General features: G+C 38.6%; 2 protein-coding genes across 9 annotated transcripts in view; one reads left to right on the top strand and one right to left on the bottom strand.

Moving 5' to 3' along the window:
* The window catches only part of LOC115451258 (phosphatidylinositol 4,5-bisphosphate 3-kinase catalytic subunit delta isoform), a 48,068-nt gene that overhangs the window by 8,308 nt on the left and 20,753 nt on the right, over positions 1–19,007 (top strand). For all 8 annotated transcript variants that reach the window (XM_037439688.1, XM_037439683.1, XM_037439682.1 and 5 more), the window contains 4 exons: positions 9,721–9,973; positions 10,927–11,093; positions 11,348–11,566; positions 17,484–17,686. In XM_037439688.1, the coding sequence (XP_037295585.1) occupies positions 9,721–9,973; positions 10,927–11,093; positions 11,348–11,566; positions 17,484–17,686 (842 nt within the window). The remainder of the gene's footprint in view (positions 1–9,720; positions 9,974–10,926; positions 11,094–11,347; positions 11,567–17,483; positions 17,687–19,007) is intronic.
* Positions 6,332–8,940, bottom strand: LOC115451272 (leucine-rich repeat-containing protein 23-like). Its single transcript, XM_030179526.2, has 4 exons — positions 8,439–8,940; positions 7,573–8,170; positions 6,814–6,989; positions 6,332–6,500 (listed from the first exon to the last, which is right to left on the bottom strand). The coding sequence occupies exons 1-4, from the start codon at positions 8,621–8,623 to the stop codon at positions 6,395–6,397; spliced, it is 1,065 nt and encodes a 354-aa protein (XP_030035386.1). The 5' UTR covers positions 8,624–8,940; the 3' UTR covers positions 6,332–6,394.

The following is a 19,007-nucleotide window of genomic DNA, read 5'->3' as shown; positions in this document are numbered from 1 at the left end:
ACGTGTAATTTAGATTTTCCTTACTCAACCACGAATATAAAAAGTATACAGACCGAGTGCATGCGGCATTTTCCTTGCAATCAATAACTCCAGCGACCTAAATCAGTGTTCAATCTATTGGCTACCTTGTATACCGGAATTTGCAGTTGCGTCGTCACCTCTCAAGAACTCTACTGCACTCGCATCGATTAAGCGGTCTGCTTTGTTTTGTTTATTTGGCTTTAGTTTAGCTATGACGGCCGAAGGCTATACTTTTGCTTTACAAAATAAAGAAGGAAATGAAAGAAAGATTTTATTGTTATTCTTTTTTGTTTATTAATTTTTTATTTAAGGAACTTGGTCGTTATTTCGCGACTATGTCGCTCCGTACGTCCACTTTTACCCGTGCCTACTTAATTTTGATAAAATCAAAATATTTTTTTAATAAAGCCTTAGCCTCTTCCGATACAGGAATGGACAAAAAGCTATTTATGCTGCTCACATTATATTGTTAGGACAAATAATATGATTGCCTCAGTGGCGTAGTTGCGTTGCGGTACGACTGCAGTGCTGAGGTTTTGGGTTCGATATCTAGGTACGGCAGTGATATAGGAATATGGAATTGGTGCCCGATATGGCGACAAGCTCGCTCTCTATGACATGATAGGTTGAAATACATATGGTGGAAAGTGGGTACATCAGTTGCGCCTCTGTCTACCCCTTCTGGGATAAAAGTTGTAAGTGTGTGTGTGTGTATATATGACAAACAATTACAAAAATAAACATATTATTAAGTAAACCAAAATATAAATAGGCATAAAATTCAGTTTTCTCTCTTTTCACTGATTATATTAAGTATAAATTTTCCCCGTTTTTGCAACATTTTCATTGATGCTCCGCTCCTATTGGTCAGCGTAATGTTACATAGCCTATGGCTTTTTTCGATAAATAGGCTTCCTTCCTTCCTCGACTAAAATAATTTGAACTCGTAGTTCCTAAGGTTAACACGTTCAAACAAACAAACAAATATTAAAAACCACGATAAAATCCTAAAAATAATAAAATTTTAATGACAACCTAACGCTTCAGCTTTATATAATAATATAAATAAGATGTAGACGTTGCTTAAAAGCGCTTGTATGAAAGTACACTATGATGAAGATGTTGCGGTTACTGTTATTTATATCACTACATAGTATAAAACAAAGTCGCTTTCTCTGTCCCTATGTCCCTTTCTATGCTTAAATCTTTAAAACTACGCAACGGATTTTGATGCGGGTTTTTTTAATAGATAGAGTGATTCAAGAGGAAGGTTTATATGTATAATAACATCCATTAAATAGTGGAGAAATACTGTTACTTTGTTATGTTATACCCGTGCGAAGCAAGAGCGGGCCGCTATGTTTTTATATACAACGTTCAGTTTTTCTGTAGTGTATTTAGTATCAGCATTGCACCCGTGCGAAGCCGGGGCGGGTCGCTAGTATTATAATAAAATGCATTATGCATATCTTCCCGCAGCGTGCGGCGTAAACCGCATGATTTGTAATAGACAACCATTTTATTCCATTGTTTCAATACACAGTGTAATTAGCTGTGTACGGATGTTCAATTCTTTGTGGCATTTGGTGAACGTTGCTGACCAGACTAATATTTCTGCGGTTCCCTATATAGAACCCCTGAACTGCTCTTAATAAACTGAAGATAATGGCGGGTTTTTATTCGATATGCCGACGTAAATGCGATTTGGCGATATCAAATCATGGGACGGAACAAACATGGGTAAAAGTGGTTGCTCTAGTAGCACCTCTGCAATACCCATTCGGGGATAAAGTAAGCGCGTTGGGGTAAGATCGTAGGAGGTGTAACATCTTATAAATCAAATAACTCGCTATTGTGTTATAATTTTTGTTTTCGGACAACACTACCAGCGACCCCGTCTTGTTCCCTACGTTCCACTAGTTCGCTTGAGTGAATCCGTCAAGTAAATAATGTATACGGTGCTAACAAACAGAATATCGGCATTTCGTCGTTCCCTGGCAGATCCGGATTAACCCCATGCAAGAATTTGCCTAATTTTAATTTAGTATTTACTGTTTTCAATTAATTTTGTAGTTATGTAGTATCATAAAAGAAATAAATCTTGTGACTTGTTTATTCAAATTTAACGAAACACGTATATTCCCTGAGATCCGATCTTTACGCATACAATTATTTGTCGTCAAAGAACGGATAAAAATCGTTCGATCTAGCACTTGTAAAATATTGCAAGTTTGTGTCAAAATTTATACACGAAAACGTCTGAACTCAGTAATTATGTATTTTTTTTTAGCTCAGGTGAATGATCGATTTTGTTTATTTGTTATTTATTTAAACGTGTAGGTACAATTTCTTCGAATATTTTAAAAAAATTCTACAGTGTCACTCAAGTGGGATAAGATCGTATGCCTAGAACTATTAAAAAAACAAAGTTCGCTTCTAAAAATATCTTACGAAATTTATAAAATTTTGTTGAATGTTTATAAATGACTATCTAGATCAGAATATACTCTTTTTATGGATTTTAGAATCCCTTTAACATAGACGGTTTTAGAGAGTAGTCCGAACTATACCTGTGAAGGTCCTATCTTTCTCACACATTTCTAAAAGTATGGTACTTTTTTAAAGCCTTATAAAACATTAACTGTTATATTTAAGGAATCGAAAAAATATATACCATTTAATATATTTAATAACATATAGCTAAGTTAATAATTCGTTATGATAACTCATATAGAATTCTTGTAAAAAAATAATTCGAGAACACTGTTTAACACGTTGAAGAAGCGTCCGATTTAACCCCAACGCACCTTAATATGCCGGCGTAGGAAAATTTTGTAAGGCACATATATGCGAAGCGACATTGTGAAGTACTAGGTCGGAAGGTCAGTGCGTCGGGATTGACAGTACGTCAACTCCGCCGTTCGCCTGATGGTAAGCGATACGACCGCCAATAAACAGCACAAACACCATCAACACCCTGAATTATAAAGTATTGTTTGGTATTCCACTGCGCTCGTCATCCTGAGACACGAGATGTTAAGTCTATTTTGTATGATTTATTTCAATTCTCCAAATATTTCTACATCTGCTTGCTATCCTATTACCACACAGGATATGAATTACACAGTGTAAACGGAAGCAGTGTGGCAACGCCGAAGATCTTGTAGGAACCGTGTTGTGAGCTAGACAGCGGAAGTCGCGTTCCATTTTGTTCGCCCGCCTCCGTGACCCACTGGCGAGTGATTCGATTTACGATGCCAACATTATGGATTTGTTGTTACTTTGATCTTTTAGTGTTAATGGAGTTTTATATACTCACGCCATTGTGAGATGAGTGGGTAGGGGTGTTTGCGGAGTTTATTTTGATCTTACATTGTTAGATACAATTATAAACGATAGTTTGCTATTGTAATTTTAGTATGTTTTCGCATAAAACTGCTGTTTGCGATGATAGATTTTGTAAATTATGATTACTGATTGGCGGATTTAAATCGGATAGTTAATTAAAGCAGGATATCTTATCAAATTTTAAAGTTTTGTAAGTAAGGTTTTGTGACGAGACGATCCAACGCGGAACAAAGAGAAACTACCTTCAATTATTATAGTCATTACAAATAAAATACTGAGTTAATTGTATGTAGAAATATTGACGATGCTTAAATATGAAAGTTATTTTTGCGTTAACGATTTGTTTTATATCTTTCTATATAAATATCGTCCTATATATGTTACCGCACTGAGTACTACACTTGTACTAAAAGACCACGCTAGGACCGCGAGTATTGTATGGGGTTAACACGCTAGCCTACTGCGAATATATATTTTATTTATGACCGAATTATTTACGAAGAACTCTCGGCATAAATGTCTTTACGGCGTTCTTCATCGCCAAAGCGAGCATTATTAAATAAAAATGAATAAACACGTGTACACAAAGGTGAAGTATCTGTCTTTCCGTTCTTCTAGTCTTCTATCGGTAATAACTTACAATACTCAAATTGTTTAACATAAAGAAAAACAATTATGTTTTGTTTTTCTAATTGTCGGGTTTGAATTACATTTTTTGCCTAAACACGGGAATGCGCTTACCGCGTTGATATATATCGTATTACATCTCGACTTTCAGACAATTGCCAAACATTTGTATGAAGTAATAAAAATTGTTTGCGACGAACACGTAGACTTGAAACAAGCGTACCGATCAGCTGAAGTTACTAAAAATAGCGTAGACCGGTCTAGACGATGTGGCCGGCGCTTCGCGTAACCGCTGCCAATGACAAGGCAATGTGTTATTCTCTATTCGCAAGCTAATTCAATAAATTAAACGTACAGACGGACTTTTGACAGTTTCATTGCGCGCCGCACCAATAAAATATGTCCAATTTGTCTGTATGACTTTGAGAATATTGTTTATGCTCGCCGATTGGGTATTGCGTTTTGTTCGTGCGTTTGCTTTTATTGTGAAGTCTAGGAGTAAGTCTAGAAATAGGTGGTATGTCTCTTGTAATGGATTCTGTCTGGATGGGTGGGTGTCCGTAGAAATACAATGCGGTTGTTTGTGCTGTATAGTGTTTTGGTCTGAATGATATTGTAGCTAGGGTAATTAATGAGATTCAATGTTTCATGAAAGCGGCGATAGCCTAGTTGGGTGTGCTACGGATTGCCGAGACGAATGTCCGCAGGTTCAAATCCCAATCCTATAAATAATGTGTGTATAATATCAGCCCTGTATTATATACTTGCCCACTGCTGAGCACGGGCCTCCTCTACTACTGAGAGGAATTAGGCCTTAGTCCACCACGCTGGCCTAGTGCAGGTTGGTAGAGTTCACACACCTTCGAAATTTCTATACAGAACTTCTCAGGTATGCAGGTTTCCTCACGGTGTTTTTCCTTCACCGTTAAAGCGAACGATAAATTCACAAAGAATACACACATGATTTTTTTTAGAAAATTCAGAGGTGTGTGCATTTGGGATTTGAACCTGCGGACTTCGTCTCGGCAGTCCGTTCCACACCCAACTAGGCTATCGCCGCTTACTAGGCGATAGCCTAGTTGGGTGTGGAATGATGAGTGTAGTCTTTGTGAACTGTCGCTTGCTTTAACGGTGAAGGAAAACATCGTGAAGAAATCTACATACTTGAGAAGTTCTCTATAGGAATATTGAGGTTTGTAAAGTCTACCAATCCTCACTAACTGACTGCCTCGGTGGCGTAGTTGTATTGCACGTCCGGTACAATAGCGCTCTGAGGTCCTGGGTTCGAATCCCGGGTCGGGCAAAGTGATATTTGGGTTTTTCTGCTCAGTATCAGCCCGGAGTCTGGAATTTGTGCCCGATATGGCGATAGGCTCGCCCCTTATCACATCATGAGACGGAACATACTTGGCGAAAAGTGGGTGCCCTAGTTGCGCCTCTGCATACCTCTTCGGGGATAAAATGCGTGATGTTATGTATGTATGTATGTACCAATCCTCACTATGCCAGCGTGGTGGACTTAAGGCGTTATACCTCTCAGTAATAGAGGAGGCCCGTGCTTAGCTGTGGGTCAGTGTATAATATAGGGCTGATATTTACTCAATTCATGTTTCATAGTAGGTCAGTAGGTACCACGTTCGGCTTTAGAATTCGAAGTTCTGCTATTATGATGTTGTTTCAGTTAATGGGCAGTCGCCGCGCTAGCAATTAGCTCGTCTCATCATTTAATTGAATATTATAAATTATCTCAATAAAAAAAGAGGAAACTTAAACCTCGATTGCCTAATTCAAAAGAGAAAACTAAGTTATGTTATGTCATCGGTAATATGTAGCAATTACCAAAATCATTTTACAATAAATATGTTTTGTAATGTTTAAACTGTAACTGTGATGTTTCATTACAAAACTAAAGACTACATAATATTTGTAAACTATGAAATATAAATAAACGGCAGGGAATATTTTCGTGTTATTGATATGAGTCACACGAGTTTGGTTATAGACTGTATAATAATGTGCTTGCGGTTATAAAGAATGCGTTTTAATATTTTCAACATTTAAATTAGTAACTGGGTGTTCGCAGCCTCGCGAGAGTGAAACGCTTTCCCTCTACAAGTCGTTAAATAACTGCAGCTATCCAGAGCGCCTTCTTAACGCTAGCGCCATTTGTTAATAACAATTGATTTAAGAATTCTAGTAGTTTGAGCCAGGATAGAAAGTAGCCTATATGGTAATCCAGGACAAGGTCTATCCATGTGCCTAATATCTTTCAAATCGGTTCAGCGGTTTCAGTTTATTTCGGTTTACTTTTAACGAACATTTTAATATCCAAACATTTTGAGTAACTTTTGCATTTGTTTTATGTTTTTTATTATTAGTAATGCTATGTTAGAGAAAATCAATCTTCTGCGTTCGATTGTTCTTCATTTTCTTCTTCTTCAACATCTTCTTCATCTTTGAACCCTTCTTCCAGCCATTGTTTCATTAATTCTTTAGCTTCATTTCTATAAAACCACAATAATTAATATTATAAGAGTTTCAAATATATTACTAACTGTTGGATCCCAACTGGATCAGCAGGCTCACAGAAAGGATTTAAAACTTTGTGAAATGGCGATAGCGCAGTATCTTCAACATGGGAGTTATTATCATTCTAGTGGTCAGTGAGAGTAAGAATGCCAAAAGTCAAAAAAATCATCAATGATCTTTATCCCGTACTGTTGACTAGCATTACTAGTCATTCGTAAGACGTCGTGATCATTTGTCGTCAGTTAATCTACTAGTTTCTTTAATATTGTAAACAAAGATCATGCTTACTTTTCTTCAGGCGACACGACATTCTTGTTCAATCTCTTCAGTCTAGGGAGCGACGCTAACACCTCGAGTCTCAACTCTGGGTCCTCTTCTTCAGCACCTACCTCCGCTGTCTCCTCGCCCGTCCCACCCATGTACGGACAACCCTTTATGATGAGTGTGTCCAGTGCCTTCAGAACCTGTAATATAATTGATACTCATTTATAAATGCGAAAGTCTGTTACGCTTTCACGGTTAAACGACTGAACATATTTTGATGAACTTTATTAGTTAGTTTAAACCACAAGAAAGGATATGGGTTATTTCTTAATCTGTCAAAGTATACAGCGGGACTTTTATCCTGGAAAACAATTATCACGCGAGCGAAGCCGCAAACCTCACCTAGTATTTATATTTATACTGACAATGTCGTGTGATTTTTGGAACACGAAATTTGTAATCTGATTAAATTCATACATTTCCTAACTCTGATTCGGGCTGATCCGGGATACGAAACCGAGACCTCAGTATGATAATCACAGTGCACGCAATATAATTACAGTGACAGGCACGATAGTTTATGTTAATTACTGTTCTCTAATTTTACAAAACTGATTTTCTAACAAACTGCGTAGTTTTCGATGTTCATTAGGAAGTTGTCAATTTTGATGCGGTTTTCCTTGAGCATTTACCGTCGTCAGAGATGCCGTCAAAATTTATTGATTGATTGGATCGATATTAAAACATCGAGAACTTTGTACGTTATCAAGTTTGTAAGCTTGCCTTAAGTTTCTTCACTTGTTTCAAAGAAGCAATTTTACAATTTCTTAAGTTTATGTACTGTAGTTTTTTCAGTTCAGGAACAAATCCGTTCAACGTCCTTATGGGATTGTATCTGACGTGCAAAATCCTCAAATTAACCAATTTCTCTATACCGACCAAGCTCGTTATCTTGTTTCCTGCCAAATACAGACTGTCCAAGTTTGGAAAATTTATATCGCCGATGTCGTCTATTATGTTGTATCTGAAATCTAGGCATTTGATGTTGGACATTTTGCTGTCGAAGCGAACTTTTTGTATTTTATTGTACGCCAATTCTAGCGTGCTCAGTTCTGGTTGGAATACATCGTGGACGCTGCTCACGTTGTTATTGTTCATAATCATCACTTGCATATACTTCATCTTCTTCAGAGCGACTGAGTAGAGATTGTTCTTGTCAGCTTGGATCAGTATTAGAAACTGTAGCTGTGTTATAACTTGCAGCGCCTCCAGGTCCAAGAAATTGTTGGATACGTTGAGGAATTGTAAATGTTTGAAGCTCTTTATCGCAGTAATGTCCGTTAACTTCATGTCAGTTAGAGTCGCCTTTAAATATGTGTATCTGAAAATTAAATTGCATATAACTGTATTCAGATGTAGGGCAAAATGCATGTAGTGGTTACTCAATTTCCCAAACAAACTGTCTATCTCGTGATGCGATAGGTGCGATTCTAATATAAATTACTTATTAGATATGAAATAATTCCAAATTCGGGCTTATTACCTGTTCGATTCTCATATAACATTTGCAAATTTTAGTGCACTAGAGTTAAAAACTTACACTCACTAGACCTAGGGGGCTATTCGTATTCTATTGGAGCATTACGCACCCGTCTCCTTCAGCAGTCTTTCCCAACATGCTGAGCCTGATGCTGACTTCAGACTTGTTCAATTTCCTTTCCGGATATGATATTTTCTCCTCTTCGGGTACGGTTTCTGGTGGCGCGTGTTCCTCCGCCTCTACTTCTCCTTCTTCGACATCGTCCCTTCGAAGGTCGAAGTGAGATTTTAGCATTTTGTTACCTCAATAGTTAAGTTTATGCTGTTGTCAATAAGTTTTTGACGAGTGCTGATTGTCATATTTTGATGTGTCAATTTCAAAAATGAGTGTTTTTTAAATAAATATTTAAATCAAGCAGTTTTTATGTCGTGACGGAAATGTTATTATTTTATTAATCAACATTGTCCATGTAAATACTAAGTAATAATATGCTCGTTATTTTATAATTTTAAAATTGTTCGGGTTAACAAATAATACGCAATTATAGATTAATAATGGTTATAAACGTAAAACCGTGAGCTTCACATTTATTTAGTGGTAACTTTTAATTGGCAGTAGGTTGCTGGTGTGGTGGTAAAATGCGGCGGTAGGATATATTTTATATCCGTCCGGATAGCGACCACCGAACACAAGGTATTAAAACCCGTCATAATGGCTATAGCGATTCCAACAGGCCGGCATAATTGTGTCGACTGACGAGGGGTAGTCATCTCTCGTTACTCCACTTACCATTTGGTGTAGCGGCGTTACAGTGCCCTGCCCGTATGAAAAAAAAAATATCAGCTAGTAACAAGTAATTTCTATGATTCTATATTTATAACAAATGTGAATCATCAACCGGCAAATAAAACATTGAAGAGAATTCAAAAGTGCCTATCCTGCATTAAACGACTTGCAGGCGTCATCGTATTAACTTAGGTAAATGAGTATTTATATAACATGAGGAAATAGTGTGTGGATTTGTTTTGAATTTTGTTATGGGGAAAATTTTTATTTTATACCATATGGGGTCAATCTGTGTTTACCCGATTCAAATAGGCCGACATAATTTTACCGATTAGCGAGAGGTTATCATCTCTCTTTACTCTATCAACCCCTCTCTGCTTATCATAGGTGCAGTCACTTTGCCTTGCAAAAAAAAGTAAAAAAAGTTTCAGAGAGAATTCCGGAATTTGTGCTCGATGCGGTGATAGACTATCTCACACATGGTGAAAAGTGGGTGCCTTGGTTGCACCTCTTTCCTGCTTGCACATGCGATGTTAAAAGCGTGAGGTTTTTGTTTCTTTATAATGTAACAGGAAAGAATATCACAGGATTTTATCTCTCATTAGATGTCGTTCTCATCGAAAGTGGAAGCGACGCAGACCGCCCAGCAGCACATAGAGATGATATTGTTGAAGCTGGCGAAGAATCACGACCGGCGCAATGAGCATGCGCACAACTACGTGCTAAAGGTGTGCGGCCGCGAGGAGTATCTGTTCGGAGACCACCCGCTGATACAGTTCCTGTACATCCAGGAGATGCTGTCGATAGACGGCGTGCCTCAAGTGATGATTGTCAGCATCGACAAGCTGCCGCTGGCACGTGAGTCGGGGTTATGTTGTGCAAATGAAGCATGACAAATTCATGGGTCGGAAGAATTCAATGTAAACACATATGTATTTTAAATGTCTACCCACATTTGAAACAATTGACAATATTTCGTAACCTTTTAAAATTAATAGCTTTTATTTAGATAGATAGATAAAAAAAAGTTTATTTGAGCTACAATTAACACACAGTATTACTTAAGATATACATTGGCAATAGACAAGTCCATTTGTAAGATATTGCAGCCGCAATCAGGCTCCAGTTAAGCAATATGCTTTGCTCCAAGGAACAAAACGCTGCTAATTCTGCTGATACCTGGTATAACGTATCAATACAGATCTTAATAAATATTTAGCTACTCCAAGTGGCATGCTTAAACACGGAAGAAAGAGAAAACAAAAGTTTATAAAAGTGATACAATATACACTATAATATAAACTGATACTATGTAATATATATATTATTATATTTATTTATTTAGTATTTGGAAAACACACAGAAAAATTACAACTGAATATACACATAGAAAAATAATAACAAAATCTAGAAAAGTTTCCACCAAAAGCTAATACATATTAGAAGAAAGCGAACAATACAAATACAATGAATACAAGATAACAAAAATAACTTACTGATAACTATTAAATTACAATTAGGTATGGAAAATAAATTATAAAAACTTACTTGCAAGTCCTTTCTTGCAGCGTAGGCAGGCCCCCCACGAGATGGACCGACGACCTGGTGAGAGTCGCCGGAGTCTGATGGATGAGGGCGGCCCAGAACCGGTGCCTATGGCGCTCAATGGGAGAGGCTTATGTCCAGCAGTGGACGATTCCCGGCTGAAATGATGATGATGAAGTCCTCTCTTGTAGATCATGTTTTATACACTCTTCTCAAAGTGCCCTAGCATTTGTAAAAATGACCTTAAAATATTTGCATCGTTCCAGTAAACCGCGACATCCCATACATGCCGGAGCGAAGGCGGCTGACGTCAGAACACTCCAACACGATGCGTAGGAAAAAGAACGAGTCCTCATGGAATATTCATCACAACTACACATGTGTGGTGCAGAGTGTGTGCGGACTGAACGTGGACCCAGGTCGGACAGCTGAGGTGAGAAAAACTGGCCCAGAGAAGGAATTCCATAAACGAATACTTTTGGCCTTATTATTTTATCTTGGATATGTATCAGAATAACCACTGGTGGTAGGTCTCTCATATGTGATAGTCCGCCTGGGTAGGTACCACCGCAATGTCTATTTCTACCACCAAGCAGCAGTGTTTAACTGTTAGTTAACTTTATTTGACCAATACAGGCTAATCAATTTAATTAACTATAATCTAAACCTTAATACGTTGACATACAGGTGGTGTGCCAAGCCGGCATATTCCACGGCGGCAAACCGTTATGCGAGGTGCAGAAGACACGCGTGACGAACATCAGCAAGGAAGGAGTCGCCACCTGGGACCAGGAGTTGACCTTCGCCATCAAAGTCCACAACCTGCCTCGCATGGCGCGGCTGTGCTTCGGCATTTACGAGATCACCAAAGTCAAGTCCAAGAGGCGTGGCAAGGATTCCAATAAGGTATGATTGTGATGCTGCAGTTTTAGATTTTAAATCGTTTTTTTTTTTGGAGTTTATTGACTGCAATGGATCAGATGTTTATTGTATTTTCCTAACTTTATGGATACTTAATAAACCAGCATACCAACTAAAACCTGTGGTGGATTTCTTCGGCTCATACGAAGAAGGCGACTGCGGGTTTTGGTTGGTATGCCGGTGTGGGCTATACAGGGGTTAGGGACTCGGTCCAATGTTCACTCGGGTGATGCAATAGGTACTTCTGAGTGGCAACATTAGGTTGTATAACCGGTGAAATCAACATAACCGTTCAACTCACCCAATGGTGGGAGCGACAAGGCGATTTATCCATGAAAAAAAAAGTCGATAAATCATAGAGATAGGATTTCTCTACGGTTGTTAACAATGTTCGTATTACTAGATGATCAATGGTTCCCGGTAAGTGAATGTTCGGAGCCCCAGTTTTACCATGGTAACGTAAGTGTATCTGGTAATGTCTCATCATCTCATTTGTCTTATTAAAATGATAAGCACAGTCAGAAATCTAAATAGAATTTGACGCGAGTATTTAATGTGTAAGAAGGGTGGCTGACGCCCATCGTAGTGATGTAACGAATACACGCATGATTTTGATGTTCGTGTTCGTAAAAATTGTGCGCTTATTTTGCGAATATATTTGTCAATGAAAAAAAATGAAACTAAAGTCTAAGGAATTTGTGTTCGAAGGCGGCAGCAGGCCAACAAAGCTAAGTCAAGCTAAACTGTGGAGAACGATGTTTCCATCATTTTTATTGTTATTTTATATCTCTGCAGCAGATTAAAAAAAACCTATATTTGTTACATCACTATTTTTGACGCTTTTTCATTTACCGCCGATTTCAATAAACGATCCTAATAAATAATAACTCTTTTATGATCTATTACGAAAATTATAATGATGTTCTTTCGACATGCTTATAAATGGCTTATTTTCATTGCCATAATCTCTGGATCGGTTCGAAATTTAAGATTGGGTTCGTTTATTAAAATCAGCTCCTAGTCCTCGCTCCAATGTCATTTGCATCAAATGTCAATCTAAACTCATAACATGTCTAATTGAACTGAACTATAAAACTTACAGTGATGTACAAAATACCCTGTACAAAGTATCTGGAATACAAAATACAAAATACTTTTAAATTAAGTATTTCAGATACCAGATACAAAATACTTTCGAGAAAGGTATTTGAAATACTAGATACAAAATAGGTATCTTATAAATACTTTTTAAAAATACAAGTACTTTTGTAAGAAAATAACATTTGAATTTAAATTTGTTTGTTATAGATCATCATTATAGATCACAAGAATAATTATTTTTAATTTTAAGTTAGATTAAACAAAACCAGCTCTTCAAACATCTTATCACTCATTTTCCTTCGATGAGGCCACATGATCATACCCCCATAAGAAAAAAGTCGTTCCACAGAGGCAGAGCTCGGCAAACAAGTGTATTTTAAAATTTATTTTTTTTATTGTAGTGTAAGTATTTAAGCTTTTTAGGCTTATGTATTTATTATTAAGGTATTGCAATGTTTCTAAGTCAGCAGCGCTGGCAGGAGACCCCGTGTTTTCGCCACTTGCAATAGAGGAATCAGAATCCGCTAAAAAGATGTAATAAGATTCATCCTTTCACTTATTTAATATCAGATTCTTGTTTTTTCAGATCAATTTATTTTTCGTGTTTCAGTCAGTATAAGTTCTTTTACATATTCTTTACGCTCTTTTGGTACCCACTTCATTAAAAAAAAAACGGATCGGATCGAAAGGAAGTATATAGTATAGAAATAGATAAAGTAGCTGAATAAAATAAAGCTTACGTTTCCATATTTACGATCTCCAATTTCACAAAAGTAAACGAAAAATAACTGATTTCAAATCAATCATAACTATTCATAACAGCCGGTGAAATTTGTAGAAAGAAAGAGTCGCTATCTATTAATTTTTCCTCAAGTATAGTGTCCAAGAACAGCTCGGTCAGTTCTACGCATTAATTTTATAAACGACACCAAATAATCTCTACTTTTTCTAAAGTATTTTATCAGAAAAAGTATTTATAAAATACTAAGATACTAAACAAAAGTATTTAAATACAAGATACAAAATCCTTTCTAAAAAAGTATTTTAGATACAAGATGAAAATACGTATTTTGTATCTTGTATCTGTATTTCAAATACTTGTATCTTAGATAAGTCACATCACTGAAAACTTAAAAAAAACATCAAGACACTGTGTGCTCATTCTGCGGAGCACCAACAACTAAAAAATGTAGGTAGATATTGTAACTTTGACTTTGCGGATGAACAACACCTCAGTCCCCCCCCGTGACCATGAAGGCTGCAAAGTCTTCGAAACGTCGGGAGAAAATTATAATATAAAGAACTATATAATCAAAAAATGGGTGGAATAGTACTAAAGTTTCTTTTCATTGGTAAGTAATTATAGTGTCTGTTTTTGGGGGAATGGGCTGGAGATACAGGTTGATCACTACAGTTTTACAGGGGTCCTCAAGGGGGCTAATGGTTGACAGGTTACCTCTATCTTAATGAATACAAAAGCACGAGGAAAAGGGATGAGAAGTGTTCTGAACCTTGTTAAGGCCTTAATTTACTAAGATTACGAGGAAGCAAACAGTGAAGTGTGCATCTCCGGCCGCGACAATATGTTCTCCCATACATGGGCCTGCATTTGCACGCACAAAATTGGGGGGTTAGTGTTTGGTGTGATGTTACCATAACAACTATTAACTGGGTACGTATTGCACAATACATTACCGATTTTAATTACAATCGTAGGGTTTAAACACGCAATGAAAATAAATTATCTATATTGTCAATCATTGCTTCGAGGTGTTTTTTTTCTTTTAAATAAAGCAGTTAGTAGATATACTGTTCTCGATTCTAATCTATTTTGTAAACGGACTAATGACAAAAGTATTTTCGGGCTAAAAGCCTATCTACTTATTTTCCCAGGATAAAAATCTATGTGCTATTTCTGACTATAATCTATCCCTATGCCAAAAGATATGTCCAAAAGAGATTTTTTATTCGATAGGAATTTTAACCAAGATAATTTACATAGAATTCATAAAACGAGCTTATTGAAATTAATCATTTAATTTAAAAGACCTTTCAAGATTTTTGTAATTTTATTTTACTTAAATATTATATTTAAAATGAATGCTTTTGAAATATAAATGCTGCTCCATTGAAACGCACACCCAAGAAGTAAAGTTATCTGAAATCTAGTTTATTTGTCTCTGAGAATATCCCCGAATGATATATTTTTTAAAAATGTTCCCTTTATATCCGCGAACGTCTAAAAAAGGAATCCAAATTCTAGTTCTAGTAACTCATTCACTCATTCACTCATTTTTGGCACAAATTTAAACGAAAACATAATATTATTCACATTAGGCTGACATATTCATAAAAATTGTTTGTGCTTACACAGAATTTTTCAAACTTTATTTAACTCGGGGCCTCAAACTAGCCAAAGCCTGTATCTTGGAGACCAGTATACTGGTATAGATTCGAATTTCAATCAAATGGGTGGCTTTAGGGTGACATGCCGACGACCTTCCATGGTAACCGATAATCAGAAATATTAAAATAAAATCGATTAAATCGATGTCACGCGGACGGAGTATTCCTATAAATATAATGATCTTGTGACGTCACATCAGACAAGAAAAGCGCCACGCTGGGTTCTCGTATCGAGCAACTCGCGTCGTCTATTTAGATTTATGTCTGTAGACGTAAATGACACGGAACATAAAAAATAGTGGAAGTAGCACGTTTTAATAACAAAACCAGTGTTGGCAAATGCACGCGTTTTGTCATACATGATTCGCTAAAATCAGTCATCACGATAAAACGTACAAAATACAATTATTTGCATTAAATCAAACCTTACCACTGCATAAAATTCATATTCTAAAAATTATCCCAACTTTCTATGACCTATTTTTTGGAATGAAATTTTGATTTCAATCCGATGATATACCGCTAGGCTAATAAATATGATAAACGCCATCTACCGTAGTAGATGGCGTTTATCATATTTATTTCTAATAAAAACTCTGTATGTGTTATTTTAAGATAAGAAATTGCATGACACAGTGCGCCACGCGTGCCGTAATAGAGTTGTGTCCATATAATAGCTTCTGGTAAACTTATCGATGACTATCATCTTATTTATATTGTAAAAAATAGACAAGTATGACTATAATAATAATATCAGCCCTGTATTATATACTTGCCCACTGCTGAGCACGGGCCTCCTCTACTACTGAGAGGGTTTAGGCCTTAGTCCACCACGCTGGCCTAGTGCGGGTTGGTAGACTTCACACACCTTCGAAATTCCTATAGAGAACTTCTCGGATGTGCAGGTTTCCTCACGATGTTTTCCTTCACCTTTAAAGCGAACGATAAATTCACAAAGAATACACACATGTTTTTCTAGAAAAGTCAGAGGTGTGTGCCCTTGGGATTTGAACCTGCGGACATTCGTCTCGGCAGTCCGTTCCACACCCAACTAGGCTATCGCCACTTATATAGTATGACTATACTATACTTGTCTATTTTTTACTACAAGTGACTACTTGTAGTAGGTATCTTATACAGGAAAGCCCTGTTGTTAGGTACCATCGCAATGTCCAGTTTTACCGTCAAGTAACATTGAGCAAGCTTGTTCCTCCTATTTGGACATTGTCGCCAGTGTAATTTATGTGGATTTTGTGACTTAAAATCTAATGTCTCAAAGTATCGATTACGATCAGGCGTGAAGCGAGCGGTTACCTGGTATCGTTATTCACTTGTATACAAAAACTCGTATTATCTCACTAAATAGGTATGAACTTTACAGCGAATTCATCTTTGAACCACAAGTGGATGATGCATCGTAGCACTGAACAATAGTAAAAATAATTATTGATACTACCTATTTTATTGACGACGCATGCACTAATTGAATAGAAACATTTTAAATGTTAGTAGGCATAAGCACACGACTAATATGAATTTAAGAAAAAAAAACGTATTATTTTTAAAAACGGAATTTTTTAAACTGGAACTCTTGTCGCTATGACATAGAAAGTAACTTGAATTTTTATTATATTAAACCAGAGAATTTTATTTACCTATACGAACGAATAATACAAACTACCTCCGTGGGTCAAAAGTCAAAGTCTTGCTATGGCCTTAATTTCTACATTCTAAGTTTGAAGCTTCGACAGTCCGTAACAACGATTGCGACCGAAAGTAACGACCATTACTTCCACTGTTCTTTCTGTTCTGTCGTAATTGAAAGTAAATGGCTAACATGTATTTGAAGGCTTCATGCTTATTACTTTCAGAAAAGAACAATTCTATGAAACCCGCAACTAGGTCTTCGTTAGGGAAGAGCTACAATATGCCTGCTGGTTAGGTCGTCAAGGTGGTGTAGGTTCTGGACACGCCTACACCGCCTAAATCATCTTCCAGGCAAGGCGGCTTCTATATCAGGCAATACACCCAATGCCTCTCCTGAATGTCCTTTCTTAAGCCTTACATTACGTAGTACTAAGAAAGATGACTTCAATCTTTTTATTTTTAATTATAACGTAATTATTTGCTGTAAAATTAATCGAGATTTATATTTGTTTTTATACAGGATGTTGCACACATTTGGGATGGATACAGGGGTGTTAGTTAAAGGTTCATCTATCATCATCAATCACTCAGATTCTAAGCATTTTATATCTAGTATTTTATAACAGATCTTAATTATTCTTGAATGATCTGAACAACTCTAGCCTAGCAATATATTGTGTAATTGGGAATACGATGAAGTTCAGCGCCAGTTTAAAAGGGTTAGTTGAAGTGAATGTTTATTTACCAGGAGGCGGTGACGCGGCTGACATGGGCCAACACAATGATATTCGATTACAAGGAGCAGCTGCGCACTGACGGCGTGCGGCTGTCGATGTGGACGCACGTCGCTGACGACACGCAGGGCGACGACATGATCCTGCACCCGCTCGGCACCGTGGTCGCCAACCCCATCACCGACTCCTGCGCTGAGCTGCAGGTGCTCTTCTCCAAGTGAGTGTACTGCGCTGCTCATGACCCGTTCCGGGGTACAGTGTACAGTATATAGGGCGACGACATGATCCTGCACCCGCTCGGCACCGTGGTTGCCAACCCCATCACCGACTCCTGCGCTGAGCTGCAGGTGCTCTTCTCCAAGTGAGTGTACTGCGCTGCTCATGACCCGTTCACGGGGTACAGTGTACAGTATATAGGGCGACGACATGATCCTGCACCCGCTCGGCACCGTGGTTGCCAACCCCATCACCGACTCCTGCGCTGAGCTGCAGGTGCTCTTCTCCAAGTGAGTGTACTGCGCTGCTCATGACCCGTTCCGGGGTACAGTGTACAGTATATAGGGCGACGACATGATCCTGCACCCGCTCGGCACCGTGGTTGCCAACCCCATCACCGACTCCTGCGCTGAGCTGCAGGTGCTCTTCTCCAAGTGAGTGTACTGCGCTGCTCATGACCCGTTCCGGGGTACAGTGTACAGTATATAGGGCGACGACATGATCCTGCACCCGCTCGGCACCGTGGTTGCCAACCCCATCACCGACTCCTGCGCTGAGCTGCAGGTGCTCTTCTCCAAGTGAGTGTACTGCGCTGCTCATGACCCGTTCCGGGGTACAGTGTACAGTATATAGGGCGACGACATGATCCTGCACCCGCTCGGCACCGTGGTTGCCAACCCCCATCACCGACTCCTGCGCTGAGCTGCAGGTGCTCTTCTCCAAGTGAGTGTACTGCGCTGCTCATGACCCGTTCCGGGGTACAGTGTACAGTATATAGGGCGACGACATGATCCTGCACCCGCTCGGCACCGTGGTTGCCAACCCCATCACCGACTCCTGCGCTGAGCTGCAGGTGCTCTTCTCCAAGTGAGTGTACTGCGCTGCTCATGACCCGTTCCGGGGTACAGTGTACAGTATATAGGGCGACGACATGATCCTGCACCCGCTCGGCACCGTGGTTGCCAACCCCATCACCGACTCCTGCGCTGAGCTGCAGGTGCTCTTCTCCAAGTGAGTGTACTGCGCTGCTCATGACCCGTTCCGGGGTACAGTGTACAGTATATAGGGCGACGACATGATCCTGCACCCGCTCGGCACCGTGGTTGCCAACCCCATCACCGACTCCTGCGCTGAGCTGCAGGTGCTCTTCTCCAAGTGAGTGTACTGCGCTGCTCATGACCCGTTCCGGGGTACAGTGTACAGTATATAGGGCGACGACATGATCCTGCACCCGCTCGGCACCGTGGTCGCCAACCCCATCACCGACTCCTGCGCTGAGCTGCAGGTGCTCTTCTCCAAGTGAGTGTACTGCGCTGCTCATG

Source organism: Manduca sexta, chromosome 17 (assembly GCF_014839805.1).
Source record: "Manduca sexta isolate Smith_Timp_Sample1 chromosome 17, JHU_Msex_v1.0, whole genome shotgun sequence".
Taxonomy (NCBI): Eukaryota; Metazoa; Arthropoda; class Insecta; order Lepidoptera; family Sphingidae; genus Manduca; species Manduca sexta.
Note: the sequence above shows the minus strand (reverse complement) of the source record. Positions and strands in the feature narration are given on the sequence as shown.